The following is a 26,751-nucleotide window of genomic DNA, read 5'->3' as shown; positions in this document are numbered from 1 at the left end:
CATTGAGGACCAGTGGAACTGTCAACTAAAGCAGTTCTATGGTCTAACTACTCTAGTATTTTGTCTCAGTGACTTCAGAGAAGGGGCAAAACACCCAGTAAGAGCCAAGAACCTTGCCTGCCAGATGTAAAACAATACACCCTCTAGGATGGCTTCTTCCTAGTCTCCAATAATTAGTAATAGGTTTAAAAACTGGAGTGTGAGTTTTAGAAGGATTCTGAATACACATTATATGATTAAAATGGACTGAAATCTAACTGTGGACCAACATGAAAGATCTCATTATTAATCCTCCAACCCAATACAATACCACCTTCTATCATCGTCTTACCTGATTGAGATGGACACAGGTATCTACTGCATCTTTTGGGCGATTGCATTTCAGAAAGGCACAAACAGCTTGGTCACACATCCCCACTCTCACAAACATATGAGCTATATCCTGCAAAAGATATTAGAATCCTGCTACCATTTCTTTCAAGATTTGCAGGACACCATTTTAGTAATGAATGCTACTACAATCTCTGTAATTGTATTAATCTTTTTACAGATTCTATAATGCTACAGCATGGGCAACTGGTGCCTCCTGGCTCTGGGGGGGTACCAGCTGCCAATTGTTGAGTGGGGGGGTGTCCCAACAGTTGATCACTGACCCCGGAAGTGCTGGCGGCAAACTGGAAGTGCCACCGGTGCTTCTCAGGCCCCGTGCTCCCCCTCCCCCCCCCCCACTCATGTCGCCCATGTGCATCACTTATGTGTTACAGTAACCTTAAGGCAGGCAAGTTTGGAAGACAATGGGTAGACATAGGAGGGCAGCGGTGGAAGGGAGGGAAATGTGTGAAGGAATGCAAACAGCTGGAAGCAGGTCATCTGGGGTATCATATGTCAGGCAGGTTCTAATGCATCATAAATTCAATGTCTATGTTAAGTCCATGATTTTTTGTATCCAGTAGATTTATGAAGTGAAGTTCATAGGCTGTCTACAAAAGGTGTTTTTCTAAGTTCCCTTTGAGGATTAGAACTGAGAGATTGGAGAGAGAGTGACTGTCTTGTGAGAAGTGGGCACTCACAGGTAATTGGGTATTTTTGTCTTTCATGGATTTTCAGTGTGCATTTATTCTGGTGCACAGTTTTTGTTTGATATCTCCTACATATTTTCCATCAGACCATTTGGTGCACTGGATGAGATATATTGTGTTTCTGGAGGCATAAGTGTAAGATCCAGGAAAGGTGATGGTCCTGTTGTAGGGTGTAGTTATTGTGAGACTGGTGGAGATGCATTGGCAGGCTTTACATTTCTTGTCCTAGCATGGTCTGGATCCATTTGATGTGTTTTGGGTCAAAGGAAGTTTGCTTCTGGTGATGAGGTTAGCAAGGTTCAGGGTATCTCTACCTATTGTCTTCCAAACTTCTACTAACTTACATTTTCACAAACCTGCTTGTTGTAAATTAGCTTCTTTTCTACCTTGGAAAACATGTAACACCAGTAGAGTCTCCCCTGTGCCTGAAAACTTGCTAAGAACTTCTTTCCAACTATTTAGTTGGTCTAATAAAAGATATCACATCTTCCCAAAGAACCTTGTCTGCCTATGTCCTTAAACCAACACAGCTACAACCAACAACCCTACAGTAACCTTAAGGAATATATTTTACTTTGACAACTCGTTTCTTGGATCTACATTGGCTCAGAATTATTAGTGGTACAGGGTAAAAATCTTAGAATTACAGGCACTGGGATGCTTCTTCCTAGGATTTAGTGCATATGTTGGAGAACTTAGCAGACCAGGACACGGTTGGAAGACAGCATTGATCTGAAATAGCATGCTATATTAAAATGCCATTCAATATAACATTATTTGTCTTTTCCACATACTTTGGAAAACATGAAAACTACCAATTTTTCTTAATTCTTACTTAAGACATCACATTAGATTATGCTGACAGGCCCTCTCCCTCTTTCAAGCCTCTGGAATGATTCTAATATTCATTTCCATTAACATTACCATTCTTGCTATGGTATAGAGACACAAGAAGATGACAATGACCATTGTTACTACCAGTGAAAGCAGCCATGAAAAATTTTAGGGCAAAAAACCAAACAAACCAAAACCAAAAAGCTAATGTAAATGAGGCTATGACCAGAGAGTCTTAAAGATACAGCCAGTTCTTATACATACAGGAAGTAACTTGTTATTTTCTGGAAGCGAGTTAGCCAGATTTTCTAGTCCTTGGTAATCTTCTAACATGTAGTAACATTCAGCTAAACGTTCCTGGTTTCTTCCTTGTACATAATACTGAACAGCATTTATCCTAAGAAGAAAAAAAAGGTTACTAATATAAAAATTGCAAATGTTAATAAAGTGCTAACTAAACATAACTGAAGTAACTTTGTCATTAAACAAATTAAAATATATATATATTTTCAGATTCATATAAGTTCACTTTCTTGTGGAAAATATGCTACCCTAGAGCACACTAAAATTTTAGTTTCAATATGTCCTTAAATTGCAGGTTTAATAAGATTTGTTGGCTAGTGTAGAGGTAAGCGTCAAGAACCCTATTATTATTGTTTTGCTCAATCTGTCATGGACCATAAGCAACCACAGATCTATTTATAACAATTTCCAGAAACGTGATCAATTTGAGCGTCACCAATTTTGACTACTTGGCTTTTAACAATTATGGTCTGACTGTCACTGTAGTTGAAGTCAATTGAAAATGCAACAGCTTAACATTTCTGAAAAAAAATATGGCCTTCAGTCTCTTTGGGGGCCAAGTTCCTTACACAGGCAAAATTAATGTAGTTTGGGTTGCCTTAAATCTGCATTTACCTAATTTGAAGAGTTTGGGTTTAAGATAACTAACAATGTCAAAATTAAGGCAATCTTACTTCTTTCTCTCTTTTTGCTAAGAGCTTCATCATCCTCTTACTAACAACATTCACTATGCTTAACTCCATCTTAACAAAACTATCCGCCTTGATATTTCCTTAATTTTTTTTAAGAAGTTTCAGAATTTGTTCAGTGACTCAACTCCTGGCACAGCTGGGATTATTCCTTCCTTCCTTCTTGCAACAGAACTGTAGGCAACGGTAGGATACATGCTTTAATGAAATCGACTCACTCTGCAAGTATAAAATGTACTCACTCTGGGTCATGCTCAGTTACTCCTCACTCTGGCTGACTAGCTTCTTGACTTTTCCCCCACGCTGCACTAATCTCAACTTGGGGTAGGAGGGAATCTAGACAATCTCAATTATGAAACAGCCATTCTATTTTCTTCTTCAGAGAACCATACCATTTTTGCCTATCTGCAAAATAGTCTCCGATAGCATTGTGTGCTTGTTCCAGAAGGGCATCATCTGCATCACCTGAACCTGTTTTCAAAAGCTGCAGCACTCGAAACCAATCTCCCAGTTTGATCCGTAATCCAATAGCAAGGTCTCTATATATAGATCAGAAAATACTAGATAACAGTAAAAAAACATAAAATAGCCACCAATATTTTGAGAAACGTCTTCAGAACTACAATCACAGCAGATGAACAGCATGGAGAAATGAAGCACTTAAGAGACACTGACAGATGTTAAAAAGAAGTTTTGCTCCTGTGGCTAGGAGCCCTGGCAGCTGGGATCTACAAGGCTGAGAGTTTAATCAGCTGATCAGGGCTCCCAGCTGCAGGAGCTCACTGTGCTGCCCTAGCTGGAAAATTCAGCTGCTGAGTGGTCCCAGCCTCCAGAGCAGCATATTTTAATTAGGGCTGTCAAACGGTTAAAAAATTTGATCACAATTTGTTACCAATTAAAAAATAAGTCACAATTAATTATGATTTTAAATCACACAGATAAGTCAAAATTATGTGCAGAAAAACTTTAAATGATGCAAAACTAGGCAGTTACTTTGTATGGTTCAGGGGTGGGTATAGGGAAGGGGCGGGGGGAGGAATTTGTGAAGGTGTTGGGGGGTTTGGAGCCTGGGGAGGAGGGCTGCCTGTAGTGGGGGGAGGGGGGACCCCCCCACACCCCCCGGCAGGATGCCCAAGCTGAGCAAGTACCTGCAGAGCTGCTCCAGGCCTGGGGCACACCCCCCACCCGAGCACAGCCCCAGCAGCAGTGGGCTTACCCTGCCCTTAATCGAGCAGTGGCAGCCACAGACAGCCTGAGCTGGAGACAATTGCTCCAGCCCCAGCTCTAGCCCAGGCCCAAACTTCCCAGCTTACTTGGTTAGCAGACCCCAAGTGGTCCTGACCTACCGCAAGCCCCAGGATACCAGACAGCCCCACCATGGCCCAGCAACACCTTCCCCAAACCCCAGCACTGCCAGCCCAGCTACTTGGGGCCCTGGATGGGGGCTGGCTGTGGGTGGATGTGCCCCCTCCACCTGCCTTCCTCCTGCAGCCACCCAGAGCCCGCTTCCCACCAGCACCCGCAAGGACCTGCCATGGGCCCCACAGCTCGGGCGTGGGGTGGGTTGGGACCGCCTGGGAGCTCCAGCAGGAGCCGCCTCTGGGCCTGAGGGTCCCCGCACGTCCCCAGTCTGGGCCCCTGGGGAGCGACAGCGACAGCAGCCTTGCACCCCCATGGAGGCAACCGATGTCCCTCACTCCCAACACACAGCCTCCTTCCCCCTGCATGCCTCTGACCTGGTGCCCGCCCCCAGCAGGCAGCATACCCAACTACAGATGACACCATCACATTGAGAGACATGGGGAGATACATGCCCCCAGATTTCTGTGCCCAGGGGCATAGGGCTGCAGCCTGGCCGGACCAGCAGCAGGCAGAAGCCACCTCCGCGGGCCACTGGGCAGGACCCAGCATGGGAGGATGGAGCAGGGCAGCAAGATTCATTGCTGCCACTACCACCATTAGCCCGGTACCAGCTGCGCTGCCATGGCCACCAAGGTGAGACACCTCTTGCCTGCCACCACAGTGGAGGGCAGCTTGTGCCCCTTCCCTACTGCAGCGGTGAGCAGGGACACCTCACGAAGGCAGTGGTGCTAGCATGGGGCTCATGCCACCCTGCTTTGCCCTCCTGCACTGGGTCCCACCCACTGGGATGAGGAGGCAGCTCCTACCCAGTGCTGGTCCACCCAGGCTGCAGCCCTGTGCCCTTCTGTAGGCATAGAAATCTGGGGGGCATGTACCTCGCCATGCCCTCCAACATGTCACCTCCAGTGCCCAACCCCTCCCCAGGACTGTGCACAGTAGTAGGGAACTGCATTACACATGGTACCCCCTTGCAGGAACTCTGCCAGCCTGTGTTTTTCTCCTTTAAAGGAGAAAATCCATGTTTTTCCTTGGCAAGTGGAAAACCTGGAAGCCCGGTAATAACTTTGTCACTTATTCCTGGTTTCATCATGGCATTAACTAAATCAGCATGTTGCCAAGTCGCTACTTAAAATGTGATTTTGTTAATCGCATCTTAAGTGTAGTATTTCCATCTCAGCTTTGTCATCCTTTTCCTGGATTCCCCATCCAAAACATCTACTAATAAATGTCAAGGGCCTTAGAGACTCAAAGTTTTAGTGATAATAATTATTGATTATATCTAGGATAGATAAATAGGAACGTACTGAAAAGCCCCTTGGAGTACACCAGTTGGTACCAAAACACTTTCTAGGTAGGTAACCTATCTGGAAGGAGCCAGGAAATAAATAAACCCGCTGCTCTCTGCTACTTCCTACCATCTATCTCTGTTGCTTGAAACAGAGTATGCTTCACTGCTTTATGGCTTAAAAGGGTGTCAACGACTGCATTCTGCTTCTAGAAGACACAGCACTTTCACTGCCTAATTGTTAAGTAAAAATCAATCTCTTTTTCAATTATAAATAATTTCCCTTTCAGTTTTACTGTTTTTATGGCATAGTGGTAACTAATGGGAGTCTGTTGAGTATTCTTTTACCTTTTGATAAGGAAAGTTCTCTCTCTCTAACCTTGCTCTCGCATTCCATAAATTGTAAATTGTGAAAGGAATAAATACCTGCTCACTGTTTAAATGTCCCCACTTTTTTTTAGTGCCTCTATTTAACAGGTATTTTCCTTGACATATATTGTTGGTATTACTGCTTCTAGTAATTACCTTCTATCCATATCCAAATACATTCTTTCAGCTTCTTCAAATCTGCCAAAGTAGGCTGCCACTTCAGCTTGCTTCATTGACTCACTCTGCAGATTGCCTAAGCGCTTAACAAATTTAATTCCTTGATAGTCTTTGCAGCGCACAAATGCTTGTTCAGCAGTTGGTAGATCTAGCTTTTGAAGAGCAGCTTCAGCCAGGAGACGCCTGTATGGAAAAAAAAAAAATTGATAGCTATTAGAAATGCAGCTATATTAGCACACGATACTGGGAACCACTTAATGAGTCAGGAAAAGCCAGACAACTTAGGGGCAACTCTATCCACATCTACAGTTCACACTTAATCTCAAATCTGAGAGCCCATGTACCACAATTACATTTTGTATCCTGTCTAACCTAAGTTTTTGGCAAGTGATTAGGAATAGCCTCTAGTTCACCTGTTCAAAACTGACTAAGATTGTCAGGGACTGAAAGTGTGAGGCTTTGTGGCTCTAAAGGAGCTCCCTTACTCCAATTTCAGTTAGATTCATCTCCTCACATGCAGATTACAACTAGAAGCCTGGATGGCAATCTGCGTTTGAAGACCCACACTTAAATGGGCTATGGAGAATAAATTATCCTTTCCATCCCACTCTCTCCAGATTAGCACTGAGGTAAGCCACCTGGGCAGTACAGAGAAGCTTGCACTGCCACTGTGCAGGCTGCTCTGTTCCATCCTGTACATAAACAGAAGATCCCTACCTCGAGAGCAACCTATGTTAACCTGTCATTTGGATGAACCTAAAATTTACTTCAAAAATAAAGCTAAGATCTAGACACTTAGCATACTGAATAAAAGACAATGCAACTAAAGCATTCTCACCATATAGTGTTTCAAAACTTCTTGACAAAATTCCAGTGACTACATTAGTCAACTCAAAACATGCATCAAAGATGATTCATAGCAAACATTAGATTGATATGTCAGATTTTTAAAAGTATCAACTCATAATCTGCTTTAGGCTTTGCAGCAAATAACCAGAAGGGTTACTTATAAAATTAAATGAATCTGCCATCTACAGTATTCTCATTACTAAGGCTGTAGCAGTGCATGCATTACCTTAATCTTAACTGCAACAAATCTACTGCATAAACACAATTGATCATTTCAAATTTTAAATTTCTTCTGTATAAATTGTGGTTGAACAGTGTATTTATTTAGACACCAAAATTCTCAGTAACTAGCAGTTTTTGACAGAGTAAGATCAACAGGATTTGGTCTGCATTTTGTGATCCCACTACATAAAACTTTTACAGGAACGTGACAAAACACAGTCAGATTTATACTGAAATGAACAGGGCCAAAACTAGCTCAGCTAGCTCAGTGACATGGATACCTTTATGAAAAAAGAGATTCCTCAAACTTTCAACATTCAGTTATCCTACTTACAGGTACGTATAATTAAAACTGAATCACAACACAAAAGCTCACTGCTTTCAAGACATTTTAGCTTTTAAAGTGAGTCTCTTCCAGCCAATAATTTAGTGGCCCCAAATTCCCCTTTGACTCGTTAGAATTCAATCTACTCTCAAATCCACTTTGGACTAGCCTGTGTCAGGTATGTAGAAACAAATCATTTTAACAGCTTCAAAACAGAGTCATAAATTACTGTGGAAACAGATACGTGTAGTACCAATCTTTGGACTATTAAAAACGACTGGCAACATGCCACAGTTTCTTGTCAATGACATTTTTCATTAAGTTATTTACTATGGCACTCACGCAGTCAGCCTTGGGACATTGGCCACTAAATAGCTTTCTGTAAGTCCTGTGTTCACAGATGTGTTTCTTTCTTCACTTCTTGTACACTACACTGGGCCGGATCTTAGAATTCTGTTTTAAGAACTGGGTCTGCATTTCATTAAAGAGTATCTAAGTCTCTGTTTCCTCATTTTATCACACCATCTCTTCTGCAAAAGCACAGTTAGTGTCAGGATCATCTCAAAACATGAAAAAATAGTCCATCCTTCTCACCTGCCCTCCATTCAGTCAAATCAAAACACTGCTAAATTAATAATTTTTCCAAACTTTTTCCATGTCACACTTTCTTAAATTCCTTGAATGTATTCCCCTTTTCCTTATTCCATATCAGGTTCAAGCATCTTGTCCTAAAGGCTCAACACAACTGGGCCCTGCCTCTCCCTTGTGAAGCCTTTCCTTACTGAAGCTTTACCTCTACTCAGTCTCAGTAGTATCTTCTTTCTTGCTACCCATACAACTGACTACCCATACCCTAGAATCAGCTTGTTTCTTCTTCAGATCCCACTGTTTCTTATTTTGAGCTCTTCACGTATGCTCTTCCTCAGCTTTTTTGGCTTTGAATTCTTCTCCCATGCGTTATACTTAAATTATACTGAACATCAAGGCAAAGACTTGGACTTTCTCTTTTATATTTTTATACAGGATGCAGCAAAATGGGAGCCCACTGCAGAATATTCTGGTTACTACTGTAATACAGATATTTGATAAAGAACAATACATTAAATGGATACAGCGATCAGTACTCGACTGAGACCTCGCAGGAACACTCAGATGCTGCAGGAAGTGCAGGTGGTGATTCAGTAGTGGGCATTCTGCTCTCCACCAGAAATGGAGAAATGCCTTGGACCACTTTGCTGTAAGCAATACAATTTTTTCAGAAAGGGGAGGTTGTGATGATATTAGTTCTACAAATAGCCTATGTTTCTTACTTCAAGGGTACAAGTGTGAATTTTGCCAAATTTCAACTCATTCAAATTATTTTGTTTCACTAACTCAGTGGTGCCCAACCCTTCCACCCAATGGGCTGAATGGGTGGTGTCAGGTCAGTCCACGGGCCACACAGCAATTGCCCGGGACTGGATTTGATCCAGGATGTGGAAATTTGGCAGTGGCAGGCAGGCGGGGGAAGAGGGCGGATGATAATGTTAATTGTCATTGCTCCCTGGCACCTAAGTTATTGACCCATGGCTCCATGGGGCAGGGTTTGAGCACTCCTCATAAATGATTAACATACTATCCTTCTCTGCTAACCTCTGAAAATAGCTGTGCAATGCTGCTCACACTGCCATAATGGCTATCAGTAACAATAAAATGATGAGATCCCTATAGGTATGTATGTTACATTGTACAAATGTAAAGTTCTCAAGACTTGTAATATATAGCAGTGGGTCTACAAACATACCAAAAGTTAGATTTATAAACTCAGGATTTTCAAAAGCACCAGTAAACTTTTTGATGTAGTGTAAAAGAACAGTGCTAGAGCACCTCAAGATTCCTTCTGAAGGTTTCCTGTGAGAAAGATGTTGGGAACTGCCTTCATTTAAGCAAAACTCAGATTGTCAAACAATCCCAGTAGCATAACAATTATTTAAACACTTGTCATGCTAAATAACCACACGCAAAGAAGCTTTAGCACTATCACTAGGCAGAAGAGAGGAAAACTAAAGCTCTTAACTAGGAAATGCCTAGTAAGCTCTGCAGCCAAGCACCTCAGTGGATCAGCTGCTGAAAAGCTGGGAGTCTGGAAAAATTGCAGCTCTTAAATTCCTTGCCAGGTGGGTTGCTAAGTAGCATGCAAGGCCTGGACAACTCCAGAGAAATCCACCAGGCAAGCTTAAAAAAAATTCTGGAAAGTTGACACAGCAATGCAAGACCTGACTTTGCAACAGCCATCCAGCTGAGCTGCTGAGAAGCCAGGAAGCCCCATGAACCCTGGTTCTCATGATCCCTGCCAACCAGGTTATCAATGAACTAGGAGCAGGGTAGAGGGAAACTAAGCAGGTTTTCTTCAGACATTTCCCCAAAATTGATATATTCCTTTGGCATGCTTCAATTCAGACAGACTAGCACCTTCCTGACCAGCTCTCTCACCAGTAAATTATCTTCTTATACCACGGAATCCATCAATCAATAGCCTATTTTAATGCTGTACCAAATTAAGGTTAAGAACCATGCCTTTGCCACAATGCCAAAAACTAATTTTGCCAGACAAGCAAACACTAGGTTACTTACCTGGTTTCCAATATCATTTCACAGTAAACACTCCAGAAGCAACTTAATACAAGTCTCCCATTTCAAGAATAAATACTTTATTTACCTAATACATCCCAAGAGCAGCACTCTCAGAAGCAAGAATAATCCACTCAGCCTCCAAACACAAGACAATTGCACAGCAATTCTTCATGCTGCTAAATACTGGTAATTCTAAAAAAAAAAAAAAATCAACTTTGTTCTTTGAACTACCTATAGTTCCAAACTCTGAAGGCTTAAATTTACACTGATCTGTATCTGCTGAGAACCTGTGTTTCTAGAATGACCAGAAGTGTCCAGGAGTCAGTGGGAGCAGAAGGAGAAAGGGTAATGAAAAAGGATTTTACCAAAGTCTGGGATGTGGATTATCTTCTATGAATTGGGAAGACTCCTCAATCCCAACCTCCTCGATCAATGCTCGACTGTCTCGTAGGGATCGAATCTCAAAATTAATTATGTAATCTTTGTTAGGATGTTCAGGATTCTATAACAATGAAGTGAGACAGACTGATATTCAACATCGCTCTTTCCCACCTATTAGAAATATCCATTATGCAAATCATTACGACTCCTAGCAGATATTCACTTAAAGATGCAATGGGGCAATGGGATCTGATCCCTGATCCCAACAATCATGTGTCCTACCATACCACACATGCATGGCAGGATGTGCAACTGTTGGGATCAGACATGAGATCCCAGTCGTGTGACTGCCAGTGGATGGAGGTCACATTGAGGACAGGTCTCTGAGTCAGCTTTTTGCAGTGTGCATGGAGCCTGGGACCATGATCCACACCTACCAGCAGCTTTAAACCTATTCAGGACAGCCCTGAAGGAGCCCCCTGGGTTTCCCCTGCTCCCACCTTTAGACCCTCACATATGGGTACGTAAAATCCCCAGGCACTGGGAACTGGGATGGAAGAGCAACTCCAGAAGAGCGCTATCTGATTCCAGTTCCCTGCACCTCAGGCTTTTACATGTCATCTAGCTGGGCTTCAGGCACAGTGATTTAAAAGCCTAGGGAACAGGCAGGGAACTAATATTGGAGAGCCTCTTTCCAACCTAGGTTTCCATACCCTGGGTTTTTAAAGACCTGGGACTGCCTTGTGCTAATCCAGATGCTCAGCTGAGAGTTGGAGTCACTTGAGAAAACTCATGCTCTGACAGGCACATGCCACACATGCCATTTCAAGGTGCGATTCAAACCAGCTATAAAAGTGTTCCACGTTATATGGAACACCTTTGTAGCTGGTAATACATGTAGTATTTTACAATACATGTAATATTTTAACAATTTATGGCACAATTACCATGTTAATCATGTCATAATTGTAACATCTGCCAGGGCCCTAACATGCATACATTTTACTAAAACAAAAGCTATCCTTACCTTCAGTATTTCATCCAAAAGTACAGTTTTAATTTCTAAGTCTTCAAAGTTACAAATATATCCAGATGTTTGAATGGGTTCCTTAAAGTTAATAAGGTTAAAACATAATGAGCAACTCTACATAAATCCAATTATACTTAAATATATTATATATCAGTTTCTTCTTCCCCAATTTAAATTTTAATGACATGTCTAACACTCAGACCAATAACAGTAGGCAATGTCAGCATCTAAGTGCACATTTAAAATATGTTAAATAGCAGAAACATGTTTTCAATATCTTGATTATAAGAAAAATGTCAATGAATGAGAACTAAGAGGTGGAGCTTACATGTCTTATCATTATTCTTCAATTAAAAAAATAGAAATTCCTCTTAGAAAATATAAATACTATCATCATCATTTTTGGAATCTTACATAAGAAACATAAAAAAGAGTTTCCATGTTTACTTATCTTTCTAGCATATCTGGACATTTATCATTCATTTGTCTATAAGCAACACTTACAAGCAAGCACATTTTTGGAGTCTTCTAGATACAGACCTGAGATTCAGGTAGGTAAGTAACAGCCTGCCTAACTTAATTTTAACAAACCGAGTAAGCCCTTTGATCAGAATGCCAAAATCACTATGATCACTATGATACATTATGAAGTAACTAATATGTTCTTTTTTATCTACCTCAGGATCCAAATTTCTGAAGACATACATTCTTGTTTTTTCCATCATTGCAAACAAGTCTGGATTATCTTTGGCCCATTTCATATCCCAGACATCTTTGCGCTCCAGCTTCAGTTGTTCACCTATAATTTGCTGTCCTGAACTGTCTGTTACCCGCGTATCCAAGTCAAAGAAAGTCAAAACACCTGAAAGATCTATAATAGCAAGACGACTAAAGGAACATGGTTGGGAGGAGAAAATGAACAGCTGATTAGTACTATTTAAAGCTGCAGGTTTTCAATTATTCACCAATAGATCAAATAAACTAAATGCCTGACTGAGATTTCATTGTAGTTTAACACCAGCAACTGACTTCAGTGGAGCTATCCATTATATAAACTGATTTGAAAAAAAAAGAACAAGACCATAGATTGTGAAGGAAAACAGTTTGGAAGAGCAGTAATTTATCAACCCAAGTAGGCTTGACCCTTGAAGGTTCAAATGTGTTCAACTCCCATTCAGTGCATCTTGGGGAATTCAGAGGAAGAACTGAGCAAAGTGCAGAATCTAAATCTAAGCAGACATCCTCCTCGACTGCTACACCAAAAGGATGGACCCCATATTAGGCCCTAAAACTAAGCATCAGTCTTCAATTAAATTCATTTCCAATATTTATAAAAATGCTTCTATAATTTTTGTATTATGTTTTTGGCACATTTAATAATAAACATTAGCTACAGTAATTAAATATTCCATTGTAAAAAAAAATCCCACATATGTCTGCATAATTGAAAATCAGAAAGCTATTTTTGATAAATCATAATAACCACATTTTCCTGAGCTTTATTCTAAACAGTTGTGGAGATCAACAGGATTCTCCCTTAGTATGTTAGCTTAATAAAAATAGAGAATTCTCTCTAAGAGAGTCAAAGAGTTCTACATAATGTGAAGTTTCCTGCTAAGAAGTTAAACAAACAGGTTTGAAATGCAGAACTTCAGATTGTATCTTGCTCTTTAATATAAAAAATACAATTAGAAAGTCAATGCATCTATTGTGTTATTCAGGTACAGTGAAATCAAGCAACTAATGCCTAAAAACAATGCTGGGAACCATGTGTGTGCATCCATGGGAAGAGAGACTTAAAAAAATAATACTAGTAACATTCAGCACTTCAATATGCTTTAGAAGGGAAAAATTATTATGCCTGTTTTGCTGATGGGGAAATGAATATGCAGAGAAATTAAGGTGACTAGTGCAGTGTCAAGGGAGACAATCCCAGGCAGTCCTAAATCCCAGGCAGTGCGTTACTCCCTGAATAAGGATGCCTTCTAGATATTATGAAATTATAGACTCATAGATGTTTGGGTTGGAAAGGACTGTAGCAGATCATTGAGTCCGACCCCCTGCCCTGGGCACGAAAGAGTGCTGGGGTCAGATGCAACAGCATGTCTAGCCTCCTCTTAAAGTCCTCCAGGGTAGGGAAGAGCACCACCTCCTTTGGAAGCCATTCCAGATTCTGGCAACCCTCACTGAAAATAAGTTCTTCCTGATGTCTAACCTAAATCTGCTCTCTGTCAGTCTGTGGCCATTGTTCCTAGTTACTCCAAGGGGTGCCCTGGTAAACAGCGTCTCCTATTCCTTGCTATCCCTCCTGATGAATTTGTAGGCAGCCACTCGATCACCTCTCAGCTGTCTCTTGCAGAGGCTGAAGAGATCCAGGGCCCTCAGTCTCTCCTCACAGGGTTTTGCCTGCAGGCCCCTAACCATACGAGTGGCCCTCCTCTGGACCGTCTTGAGGTTATCCACATCCCTCTTGAAGTGCAGTGCCCAAAACTGGGCACAGTACTCCAGCTGTGGCTTAACCAATGCCACACAGAGGGGGAAGTTTCACCTCCTTGAACCTGTTTATCATGCACCTACTAATGCATGATAAAGTGTAGTAGTAGTTATGTAGTTATTGCTATGAAAACCACTGTATCGTGAATGTCTCTCTATCAATACGTAATCACCTTTGCTGGCAAGACTTACATTACAACCCTACCAAGCAACAGTTTGTTGATAAATCTAGTGCAGCAGAAACAAACTTTAGACAATGGAGTAAGGAAGGCCTAGGCAAACCAGTTTGAGCAGGTTTGTCTGCAGAAGATGTTTGGAGCATTGGAGCCAGATATACCACAGCACTTTGAAATGCTAAAAAACACCATATTTTCTCATATATACAAGCACCTTTTTTCTTTAAAAAAACCAAAAAAACAACTGCTGGAAATTGGAGGGTAAGAGCAGTTTCCATTGCTTACCACGCAAAACTGAAATTAAGTCTGCACAAGATCCAGAGAGAGCAGAACAATTACCAGACTTGCCTCCCTAGCTGCTGCCATTCAGTTCCTTACTATAAAGAAATATTCTTCTTCTTCATTCTGCTTTTCAAAAACAAGGTGCATGTATGAAAGTAAATATGGAATATTATGTTACAAGGGATGTAGCTGGGAGGGAAGCCAGTTATTGAGCCCAGTCACTGACAGCCTGTCCTTTTTCCACCACCAAACTGCAGCTCTGCTCCCCACTGAGCTGTCACTGAGTTCTGCCTACCTCCTTGGGAGCAGGAGACAAGAAAGAACAGAGCACTGTGGGATACTGGGGGAGGAAGAACCCTGCTGTAGTGGTGCATATGCTTGTTTGGATGTTGCATGTGGTGCTTGCACCATTTTTGTAGCATTACAGGTTTCATGCATGGTTGAAGATCCACTTTCTGTTGTGCCACAAGAACATATACAGCACTACAAATATGTCTGTCTGCAGCCTCAGGCACCAAATGTTTAAACCAGGGATGCTCAAACATTGTCCTACAGGCCAAATGCAGCCCACAGAGCCTTGGAATCCAGTCCACAAAGTTTCCCCTGGGGTGGTAATCTGGCAGAGGGAGAGCAGTGGCCATTAATACAGCCACCCTCCCCACTGCCAAAATCCCAAACCCCAAGCCCTGCATGGCTGATTGGAGCTGGACTGTGCCCCCTCTCCCCCTTGGGGCTAGGCCACACCCCCTCCATCTCACTGGGACTGAGCCACACCCCTTCCTCCCTCAAAGCAGGGCTGGGTTGGGGCCAGGCCATGCCCCCTTCCCACGGTGCTGGGGCCAGACCATGCTCCTTTTTCCCCTGCAGAGCCAAGCCATGCCCCCTTCCCCTGCAGGCCAGGCTGAGACCCTGCATGTGGCTTGATGGTGCCCACTGCACCTGCCCCAGGTGCCATATTGGGACCACTGGCCAGATCTGGCCCCTGAACAGACAGGGCACTGCCCATCTAGCCTGTGGGGGTAAAGTTTTAAATCAAACAGGGCATTTGATGGATAGATAATTTCACAAAAGAGAAAGTTCACCTAGATATATCCCCATAATTCACAAGCAACCCCTTACAATTAATTAGAATATTGTCTCAAAGTCAGATTGCTGATCTGGAACTCACCTAGAGTTGCAGTTCAAAGAAAGCTGATATGCCCGACAGTTCAGGGTATACTTCTGAATTAGACCAACATTTGGAAGACTATATCTCTGAATGGTGCCAGATTCACGGCCCTAGGAAAAGGTAGTTTTTGTTATTAAAGATAGTTTCCTAATATTAAACTGTTTAATATGTTTTCTTTATATGTTGTTGTAAACTAAAGTTTTGTTAGATGAAGAACAATCCAGAAGAAATAAGAGGAACTGTATTACAGCATTAAACAAAACTCTGAGTAGCAATTTTCAAACGAGAGTTTCTTTATCAATCTGTTTAAAAGAATCACTACTCCTATTTTTTTCTGGTTTCCTTAAGATCACTAGGCTAAAAGAATCACATCTCTACTTTCTTCCATCTATTGTTTATCCCTCTGTCCAATCCCACATGCTTGTTTCTAAACTTAAGCTTGCCATAACCAAAACTATGGTCCTGATTTTTCTTCCCAAACCACTTCTGTGTATTGATGCCATCATGTTTTTCTCAGTCCTGCATCATAATCTCATTTTTATTTCTTATTGTATCCCATTTACCTAGTCTAACGCCAACTATTCTCTTTTAAAGAAACCAAACTTTTCATTTCAGCCTTGAGAGCTACACAATGTTTGCATTCTACCCTTTGCACCCTTTCTAATCACGGCTTTCTGTATAAAGTACTAATTCCTACAGACTCTTCATAGCACCTGATAAAGTAAGCCACTGCTTGCAAAAGCTTACGCATCTCTGATTTGGTTAGTCTGTAAGGTGCAAATCTACCCTGCCTTTTTTATGACATCAGACTAATGTGGCAAAGTACCTCTCTACAGTACAAACTACTGTAGCTACCTTCTCTTCAACCCCCACCCTACAAGTTGCTAGCTATATGGCTTCTTTCCACTTATATCTGACAAAACCAAGCAAAATTATCTCTTTCTGGATATGACCACTTAAATTTTGTCTTATTTCCCATTTGCCATGTAATAATTCAGAGAACTGAAGATCTTTGTCTCTAATCTGTTTCCAATTATTCTACGCATTCTACCAACATACCGACATTACCAGCCTGGCTGCCCTTTAGAGATCTCTCTCACATTCCAAGTTTCATAAATAGAACAAATTCCCAATCCTACCTTGCTGGACTTCCCTACTTTTCTCGTACAAATACCTTCAACAGGCCTACTTATTTTGTGGGAGCCATAAAAGGAAACGATACAAAAATTGCCAAATTAAGAATCTAGAATGATCCTTTCTTGTTCAGCTCTATTTTCTTATAGCTGTCTTTCTGGGCTGGAAAGCCACCAGGCAGGGACTACTGCAGAGACTGTCCTGAAGTTTGTCTTCTACAGTCATGCTTGAGGTTGAAACTTAAATAGTAAAATGACACTATCACTTCTCTCCATAGTAATATAAAATAAAATATAAATGGCCTACAGTCATATACGATGCTATCATCTCATGTAAATAGTTAATGCTTAAATAGTTAAACAGTTAATACTCCAAGGATTTAAGGTTTGGAAGAGACATCCTGAGATCCATTTTACAACCAGCTCACAAGTGTAAGACACAACAAAACAAGTAATTGTACCACTAGCCAACGCTCTTTTCCCCCACCTTTATCTTAATCCATTTACTTTGGCAAGCAGTATAATACTGGACTGTTCTTTACATACTTCTTGTAAAATGAATGACAAGAAATGGAGAGCATAATATAACAAGCTCCTTATTACAAAAGGCTGATTGTCATAATAAATGAAAAACACCTAGCAACTAGGGTGAATGAAGCCATACTCCTTAAAGACCCTGTTTTATTTATGTTATACTTTCCGACTCTAAATAAAATAGTAACTCTGAACTTAAAAGGCTTTTTTTTAAAAAGCCAAAGCATTACCACATTGCCCAGCCTCTGAATGTGTAAATAAACCATAATATTATATACACAATTTTATTGCAATGCAGACACTCGTTGCTTTTGGCAATAAATCTGCTGAAAACATCATCTCTGTGCAAACAAACCTGAAGCAGGCACCCAAGTGAGAAGACATCTTTACCGTAAAGCACAAAATGCAGAATAAAACTGATCATGCATATGAAAAAGGTGTGTTCAGGGTCAGTTCATATTTGCATGCATTTCACTGTATTCAGAATACATCTAGTGTTGGTAAATCTTCTAAGATGAGAGCCAAGTAATACTTTCATTTCTGATGCACAAACTGGGTTTATAAAGTTAAAGATAAATCTTGGTCTCTTTATACATTGTCTCAAAATATACCAGTGTGATTATAGCAGTAATGTAATAAGATGTAGTTAGTCATATTAACCTGAAGTGAAGTAGGAGGCAGGGTACTTTTGCACCTTACAAACCACGGGCAAACTCATCTGGCCCCACCTGAGCCAGTCTGCAGGCCAGACCCGGACAGACTCCCTGCCATTCACCACATGCACCAGCCCCTGGGGCTGGCACAGGGAGCATGCTGCCTACATGTGGGCTGGTGCTGGTACTGCAGCCTGTGTGGGCGTTAAGTCTGAAACTGCACACTACTGACACCCTAGACCCTGCGATACATGCAGTGCTGGGTTCAGCCCACGTGCCACAGGCAGCACACATGCCATGCCACCCCCCAGGGCCCTAAACACAAGGACTGGTTTGTGGTGTGCACGCTGCATGTAGCACAAGGGAGCCAGCATGGTGTACATGCTCCGTGCAGCACCCTGTTGGACCCAAAGCCAGCATGTAAAGCTGTCGGTGGGGCACCACATGGAGTGCATTACCCATGCTGGCTCCCTGTGCCACAAGCAGCATGAACAGCCAGTCCGACCCCTTGTGCCATATGCTGAACCAGCCAACTGTGATGGGGGCTGCATGCAGTGCCCCGATCAACCCCATGCTGCCTGCAGTGTGTGCCCAGGTCCAGCCCACATGCACTATGCAGCATGTGGGGCCAGAACTAGTCCCACAGACCCAATTAGATGGTTCATGGGAAGGATCTGCCCCATGGGCCGGATCTGCCCCATGGGCCACACGTCAGACACCCCTGCTATAGACTAACCAAAGTATATACAGGTCTACTTTGGAGAGACAGACAGACAGACCTACTTTGGTTATTCTGTAAGATGCCAATACCCTGCCTCCTACACTAATGCAATAAGGCAAGGGTTTTTTTTGCCTGAGATGGCCATAGACCTAGCTGTGGCTGCAGGATGAAAGTCTCTACCTCTTCCCAACAGCTAACTGCGTGCACTAATCTGACTTTTCATCAGTGAGGGAAGCACAGATGCTGCAGAGTAGCAGGCTCCTCAGTGGAAGACAGTGCTGCAGGGGGACAGCAGCACAGCACCAATTTCCCATGTTGATTTGAATCTCTTCGAGGGCTGGATCCTGGCTGCAGGCACTATGTAGCCAACCCCTGCAACAAGGATTCAAGCCTTTCACTCCTTCAAATGTGAACAGTTATGTAAATCCACATGGAAAGTTATTTTGACTTGCACTGCCCATGGGCAGACAATCACAAATTATATAAACTGTTACTTACCACAATGAGTGTCTTATCAGATGCTGTTATTGCTGAAATTGGATCCCTTGTTCCCTAAAATCATATACAAACTATCAGAACACTAGTTTTAAAAGCAGTTTAGTGTCCAAGAATAGCAGCAGAGCATAAATACAGTGAACTTCAAACCAGGAGATCCAAAATTTGGAATGGGCTTGCATTTTTGCCACTGAGGAAAGGTCCAATCACAGAGATGCTGTCTTTAGTTTAAACTTTTTGAAATGTGCTTCAGTAAAGATAAATCTGTTATTTGTTGTTGTTAATTTCAACTATATCTGTGCATTGGACTTCACTTGCTCCCTTTTATGCCTTCTGCCTCTTGCAATCTAAGCCAGAGGTTAACTCCCCCAACAGTTGGGGATTAACAATAGAGAAATAAAATTTGTCAACAATAAATACACAAACCTTACGTACCACAAGCATCTACAGATGCTGACCAGGGAAGGGGCTATCAAACAGTGGGAAACAGTATGCAGACTGCTTAATGCAAATGTGTGAGAGATGCTTCATAGGACAAGTAAAACAACATGAAGACATGGAAAGTCTACAAAGCCCTAGTTTTCAACAGAATATCAAAGTAACAAAAGTGAGCATGGAAGGCTGAGATAAAAAAAAAGAGCCCCTGGTTCAGTTTAACTGTGTTTTTATCTCAATAGAGCAATAAGAGGGGCTATTAGCTATTTTAAAAAATAATGGTCACTCAGACCTTGTTTTCTTGCTTTTATTAAATTTCTCTCATATGAAGGCTGTGGATCAGATCCAGATTAGTTTTGTAGGCACCTCAACAGGCACTCATGTGTAACTGAAGCCCCTAAATTCAAAAGAGTGAAACAAGCCACAAAACTCAGTATGTGACTAAATTCAGATGGCACCTCCACTCTGGATCAAAAAGTTCCCATGTTGCCTAGATTTGAACGTCTGTGAATACTTAGGCTGTGGACAGATGTTATATCTGCATTATTACAAATGCCTTTGCAGCACTACAGAAATCAAGGGGACAGATGAATATGCCCCAGCATGTTAAAAAATGGCAGAAGTACTACAAAAATGTTCCTGACTGAAACTGCACTGTTTTGTAAACCCAACTTAACACCACTACTGGGGGTCTCTAATTCCCCAAGCATCACATAATATGGGGAAAGGAGACAAGTGGTGATGGAGCCGGACAAGCTGACGGGGAATGGCAGTGCTGTCAAAAAGAGACCATGATTGGCGGGGAGGGAGGTGGCAAGGATTGCTGCTGCTGGCATCATCACTGCTGCAAGAACCATGAGTGCTATGCCCAGCTGTCAGGGATACTGCTGTTATTCTGAAGTCTGGCGAAGCAGCAGGCTCTCCCACTGATCACTGATAGCCTGCCTGGTGGGCCCCCTCCTCCCCAGCAGGTCAGAGGGCCAGAAGTCAGTGATCAGACTCACTGACAGGCTCCCCTTGGGTGGGGGTAAAAGGAGCAACTTCCTAGCTGGAAAGTATGCCATTGTGGCAATTTAGCAGTGCTCCAGCCAGGAGGCTGTGAACATATGTCCTGTCCTACCCCCGCTTCCCTCCTAGCTATGTTCATTGCTCTGAGGCACTTGTAGCACTACAAATGCATGTCTGTTCACAGCCTTAGAGGCAATCCAGTTTGAGCACTCAGACCCACAACTCCACCTAAGGTCAACAGCAATCCAGGTTGGTGCTAGATAGGTCCATGGCAGAGCTCCAAGCATGGCTAATTCTTCCTGATGGCATTGACACCAGCTCAAATCTCTGCATAAGAACCAAGTAGCTAGAGCACAGGAAGTGGGAGACCTGGCTTCTAGCCTCACACTGCCTGGGGAAATTCAAACCCACATCTCCCACTTTTCAGGAGTGTAAACTCATCCACCAGTCACCAGCATGAAAGCACCCTTCAACCCCTCCTATTGAAGTGGGACCACGGAGCAGCCAATGGAAGAGCCATGAGGCCAACAAACAAGAGGGAGCCTGCCTGTGTGACCTTGTAATTAGGGCACTCAACTCATGAGGTGAAGCCCGAGATCTGGTCCCTATTCTTATGGTTCTCTCTCTTTTTTAATCATGACATTTATTATAAAATGAATACACAGTCTTGACTTGAGGGACTGAAGGACCAGGCTCTCCTACAGCCTAAGCAAGTCCTTTATCCACAAAGCTATTATGCAAGAGGCACTAGCACCACCATGAGTCAGTTAGGCATCATACCTCAAAAGCAGAATTGTTCATTCTGGATCCCAAATAAATGGTAGGTCCTAATGAGCAGCCCTGAGTCAGGCATCTAAGTTCCTAACAGTAGCAGGAGTTCAGACATTTCCTATTGGTTACCTCTAGATCTCTCCAGACTTTGTGACCCCCGTTTTGGAGGTGCCTATCTCTCCCCAGTTCCCTGTACAGGGATCCTATTCAAACTATATCTTCCACCTGGAGGTAGGTATCTAAGTTTTTAGCCTTCTAACTCTGAAGTTCTGTGAAAAGGATGTTTTTTTTTTACAAAGCATGTATAAGAAAAATGGTGTGTAAGAACAGGAGAGGGCAAAACAACATATATGAAATTGGAATGAAAAAATTGCTATTTAATAGCCCTATTTATTCCAATACACATTAAATGGAACAGAGAAGCACTAGGCTCTCTTTCAAGCAAATAATGACAGTATAACATACTGGTTAAAAATGGTACTTACATGAATGGCTTTGCTGTAATCAAGTACCCCATCTGCTGCTCCTGAAGGAGTGTCATCAATGTGATAGATCCTGAAGTTTGCCAAAAGTAAAAGGGATCAATTTAAGTGAAAAAACAGAGCTTCAAGGCTGAAAAAAATTACTTCAATCTGGGCAAATTTCTGAAAGACTGTTTTTAAGCTCTGATAGAGTCATGCTTGGACATTGGCATCCATCACCCATGTTTCCTTTTCATCGCCTTCATGCTTTATTCACAAAACTAGAACATTATCTCCTTTCAGAAGCATCCTCACAACTCTCCCCCTTGGCAGTCATGAGACCTATCATGAGGACCAATACCAGCTCATTTCCTGGTGATCTCATCTTCATCTGTTGTGTCTTAGCTCTGCCGGCCATAATATATTGGCTAGGACTACCCCCAAAAGTCAAATGTTGCTCTGCTGGCAAAACTCCAAGCATGGACATCACCCTTGGCATAATGTGGTTTTATGCCAACAGAGTACATTTTTTCACTTGCCTGCCAGGTGTAGCTAGTGGTGGCGGTGGCAGGAAAATTCCAGCTACTGGCAGAGCTTCATGAGCACCAGGGAAGGGACAGCTTCCATAGCACTGTCCCAGCAGTTAACACAGCAGTATAGACATAACCTTGAACTGGTCTTTGGGGCAAAAACAATCCATATGCTCTGTTTTTGTACCATGCCTAGCCCAAAGGAATCATGAGCCACAAGCAGAAGCTCTAGGTACTATGATAACACAAATAAAAACCATATTTTCCACATGCCACAAATAAGACACACACACACATCATTTTTGGAAAGCCATAAATGAAGAAGAAAACATTTTTTCGCAGTTATGGCTGCATAGAGCAGGGATGCAGCCTAACCTTCAGCTCACTCAGCCTCCCTTTCCTGTTCAGGGAAAAGCTAGTTTTAACCCTTTCATATATGACATATCAACAGCTCTTGGCTGCTGAGCCAAAAGCTGAAACTGTGCTGTTAAAGACTGGACACCATGGGCAGATCTAGGATTTTGAAAAGAGCTAAAATCAGTATTCAAACTGTGAAATAGAAGAAGGGTAGCTAGAAGACAGCAAAATTGCAAAGGAAGAAATAGCTTGATTTGTAGAATGTCAAGACCATTCAGATGGCAAGAGGAGTAAAGAACAATTAGCAGGAATCAGGAGGTGTTTATACACATGCTCCGGGAGTGGGCACTTTAATAAGAGTGGCTTTTGGAGCTGCTCTAATTAAAGTGCTCGGAGCATCACGTGTATCAGCATCTCTGTGCTGAAAAATGACGGCAGCAGTGCTTTAACTAAAGCTTGTTGAACAAGCTTTAGTTAAAGTGCCCCTGCCACCATTTTTCAGCGCAGGGACACTAAAACACATGAAGCTGGAATCTGTTGGATCATAGTAATTACCACGCTCCAGCAGACTCAATTAATCGAGTCTGCTCTGACAGCCTCACTGCACATGTATTAGTGCCCAGGTAGATTATATAATAAACCAATTGTCCCCATCACCACTGCCTGAAAAGAAATGCCACGGATGCTGACAGGCAACTGGCTTTAATCTTTGGGAGCATGAACCAAAGCAGGGTATGATCCAACCACAGCATCCCCCTAGACCTGTCCCTGATAGACTCTGCCCTCCCTCCTTGAAGCTGTAGAAAAGAAGAGAAAGAAAAGCAGAAGCAGGCATCTTACAATATTATAATATCTCTATACTTCAGTTCTAGGTTAAAAAAATCAGCTTCCCCACGTTAGACATACACCCCCCCTCCCAGTTTTGGAAGGCTAATTTTTGGGGAAAAGGCAAGTGTGGTATGTAAGTAAATACAGTAATCAGACACAATGCCACACACAAACATGGAAATGTGAGAACAGAGGGAACCTGGTGGATTTTCAGATCACTTTCCACACAGATGCTGACATAGTACAATTAAAAATACAATCATGCTCAGATCACAACTCTTTGGAGAGTAATGGTATCACTGCCACTCCTACAGACAAGAGTGAGAAGAAAGCCTTTTGGAGAAAAGATGCAGCAAGTGCATCTTTTGTTGAGTCTGAGATAGGCGGGATGATTTAGTCAAGGACGATCCTGCCTTGAGCACAGGGATGATCAGACGACCTCCCAAAGTCCCTTTCAGCCACATTTTTCTACGAGTCTATCATTTTATGGTAGCAGGCCATATACAACTTAAGAGGTCAAAGACAGTCTGAGACATGGGCCTGCTTAGAAGGGACAAGTTAGGGTTGGAAAAGTAGCCCTAGGAGTCATCAAAAGGGCAGCAGAAGTTAAAAGTCACAGAAATGGAAGAATGTATCTAAGGACAGAGTTTACAGAGGTTAAAAAGGTGGGAAAAACATGGAGTTCTGCCAGTGGCAGGAAAAAAGGGAAGCTACTAAGGGGAGACACTAAACAGGAAGTCACCGAGGTAGGAGTGTGTGAACAAGCTCCATTCTAAGAAAGGTCTAGATAATAACACGTTATCATAAAAGAGCTATTCCTGGCTATATATTCAGACTGACTGGTGAATAAGCCAATTTAAATTCATAAAAATGAAAGGTGGCAGAGCAACTATTTCAAGCAAGTGTGAGGAGAAAGGTGAATTCTGTCATAATGGATAAAGCAAAGGAAAAAGACAAAGCTTGAAGACAAACCTTTCTCTGCCTTCTTTTCTAGTCCGAGCCACCTGATTAATTTCCATTGCTGTGAGCTTCTTGGCCACACGGTATTGCCAGATGTAAAAAGCTTCTTTTGAAGCGGCTATCACATGGGTTTTGGTCATTGTAACGAACAACGGCCCTGTCATAAAAATCCAAGTAACAGTTGTAAAAAACAGTCTTCTTTCACATAGCCAAATAAAGTACGTGGACAGCATTACATCCTTCACTGTTAAAAATAGTTATATGTAAAAAGCAAGGACCGTTGTGGGTGATATCTTCTACTTGACTAACTGCATGGTTGGGATAGACAGACAAACTTCTGAATGAAAAGTAGGCTTGGGACCTCTCTTACACAGAAGATACAGAGACCTCAAAAGTCTTTCCTTTTCATAAATCAGGGCTGTCCAACTGGCAGCCCACAGGCCACATGCAGCCCAAGAGGGTTCATTTGTAGCCTCCAGGTTGTTAATTTGCAGCACCCGAGAGGTTAATTTGCTCTCCCCAAGAGCTGCACGATAGGCAGCCAAGGGCAGATAAATATTAATTTTCCAAGTTTTTTAGGGACCCCGTGGGACAGATAGAAAGGCCTGTTGGGCCGCATTTTGCCCACCCCTGCCCTAAGGAATGGTGCAGTACCCAGTATTTTTTACGTAACCCAGCCTGTGGCCTGGGAGCTGAGGAGGAGTGCTGGGGAGCTGAGAGGGGACTGAGCTGAGTGCAGTGTAGGAGGATAGGGGGCACATCTACAGCATGGTGTAGGAGAGAGGCACCTGATTAGCATGTGAGCCAAGGGATGCGCTGCTCATCCTGATGCAGCCTGTGTGATGTGCAACAGCCTTGCTTTAAATCATCCAAAATTCTATTAAAGTATAAAACTAATGCAGAACTCTGAAGGGTGCTATAAACTCTCCACAAAAAGAAGCAAAAAAAGAGCAAGCAGATGGATAAAGGGTGGCTGAATGAGTTTTCATCTTCCTAAGACTGAAAGAGAACTATAAAAGGTAGCTAATGAATGTAGAATACTGTACAACAAGGGTACAGAATCAAGCTGAGGAGCTTTAATCTATATCTAAACAATCTCTTTAATACAGAGCAGCAGTTTACATGCAGTTATCTGTTTATTTTAATAATTAGCTACCTACAACCAAAAGGTACAGATTCACTCACAATACAGAAGAACACCAAACTGCCCTAATTGGGACTAAACCCAGTGTGGTATTGAAAATGTGATTCATTTGTAACTTGTAGGATGTAACTAACCTCCATGATGAGAACTGTAAGACCTGATGAAGACTGCCTTGCATTCGAAAGCTTGCCTCACTTAAACCCAACCATGCAGTACAGATACCATGCACAAAACCCCTAGCTTCTAGCATCAATCCTGGACCATCATGGCTACATCACTCCCAAACAACCATAACTAACCTCTAGGCACTCCTGTAGCAATACAAATGTAGCAAACCTATTGCTACTTTAGTCCTGCTTCATCCAGGGTTGCATTTAAAGAGATTTTCCTTATTTATATGGCTGCTGGAGCATGCCGAGGTAATAGTTGTTGCAGATGCACATTTCTGAGATGTGATTCCCCACCACCACAACCTCTGAATTGGTTAAAAAAATTACCACAGTCCATAGAGAATGAGTTTTAAAGGACTTTGTTAACATAAGGGAATTTAGAAATGTATTTTTTTAGTTCCCATATATAGCAAGAGATTTCCTAATCAGAAAGAGAAGAACTCTTTATAGAACTTCAAACAAAAGAAAGAAATGGAATTGCAGAAACATGTAGCAACATACAGCTGAAGGAAGATGCAACTGACTGAAGAACATTTATTTGGCACTCAACCGCATTCAGGAACTCTTTTTACAAGGTATCAAATCACATTCATTCTAGTCGAATTGGTGCACAGCTGTACATTTCATAACAGTCATGATTCTTTCATCCTTTAAAGAAAAAATGTGATCACATTTTTATGATTTCTGAGATACAGATTCTTTGGTTGCAAACCAGAAATTTTAGGTTCAGTACCGGTGAACAAACATCAAACACCTTAATAACTGTGTTATGCCAAGAACCGGATTTTGTTTAATTTCCTGATAAAACTGGGAATTCACTAAACAGCACAGCTATTTCATAGTTTCATAGTTGGTAGGGTCAGAAGGGACCTGAGCAGATCATCAAGTCCCTGCCATGGTAGGAAAGAGTACTG

General features: G+C 42.1%; 1 protein-coding gene and 1 long non-coding RNA gene across 4 annotated transcripts in view; one reads left to right on the top strand and one right to left on the bottom strand.

The window, feature by feature from the left end:
• Window positions 1–25,196, top strand: LOC109311618. Its single transcript, XR_002101548.1, has 3 exons — window positions 1–12; window positions 14,889–14,896; window positions 25,061–25,196. It is a non-coding gene; the product is annotated as an uncharacterized LOC109311618 (long non-coding RNA).
• Window positions 1–26,751, bottom strand: part of WDR35 (WD repeat domain 35) — a 68,323-nt gene that overhangs the window by 12,522 nt on the left and 29,050 nt on the right. For all 3 annotated transcript variants that reach the window (XR_002101546.1, XM_019537361.1, XM_019537360.1), the window contains 11 exons: window positions 24,536–24,680; window positions 21,873–21,942; window positions 19,177–19,230; window positions 15,638–15,747; window positions 12,196–12,406; window positions 11,516–11,596; window positions 10,473–10,609; window positions 6,078–6,281; window positions 3,298–3,444; window positions 2,178–2,310; window positions 332–442 (listed from right to left, as the gene is read on the bottom strand). Coding sequence is in view for 2 of the 3 variants with exons in the window: in XM_019537361.1 (XP_019392906.1) it covers window positions 332–442; window positions 2,178–2,310; window positions 3,298–3,444; window positions 6,078–6,281; window positions 10,473–10,609; window positions 11,516–11,596; window positions 12,196–12,406; window positions 15,638–15,747; window positions 19,177–19,230; window positions 21,873–21,942; window positions 24,536–24,680 (1,403 nt within the window). In the remaining variant the exon portion in view is untranslated. The remainder of the gene's footprint in view (window positions 1–331; window positions 443–2,177; window positions 2,311–3,297; window positions 3,445–6,077; window positions 6,282–10,472; window positions 10,610–11,515; window positions 11,597–12,195; window positions 12,407–15,637; window positions 15,748–19,176; window positions 19,231–21,872; window positions 21,943–24,535; window positions 24,681–26,751) is intronic.

Source organism: Crocodylus porosus, unplaced genomic scaffold (assembly GCF_001723895.1).
Source record: "Crocodylus porosus isolate Cpor-Errol unplaced genomic scaffold, CroPor_comp1, whole genome shotgun sequence".
NCBI lineage: Eukaryota > Metazoa > Chordata > Crocodylia > Crocodylidae > Crocodylus > Crocodylus porosus.
This window is presented reverse-complemented; position numbering and strand designations above follow the sequence as displayed.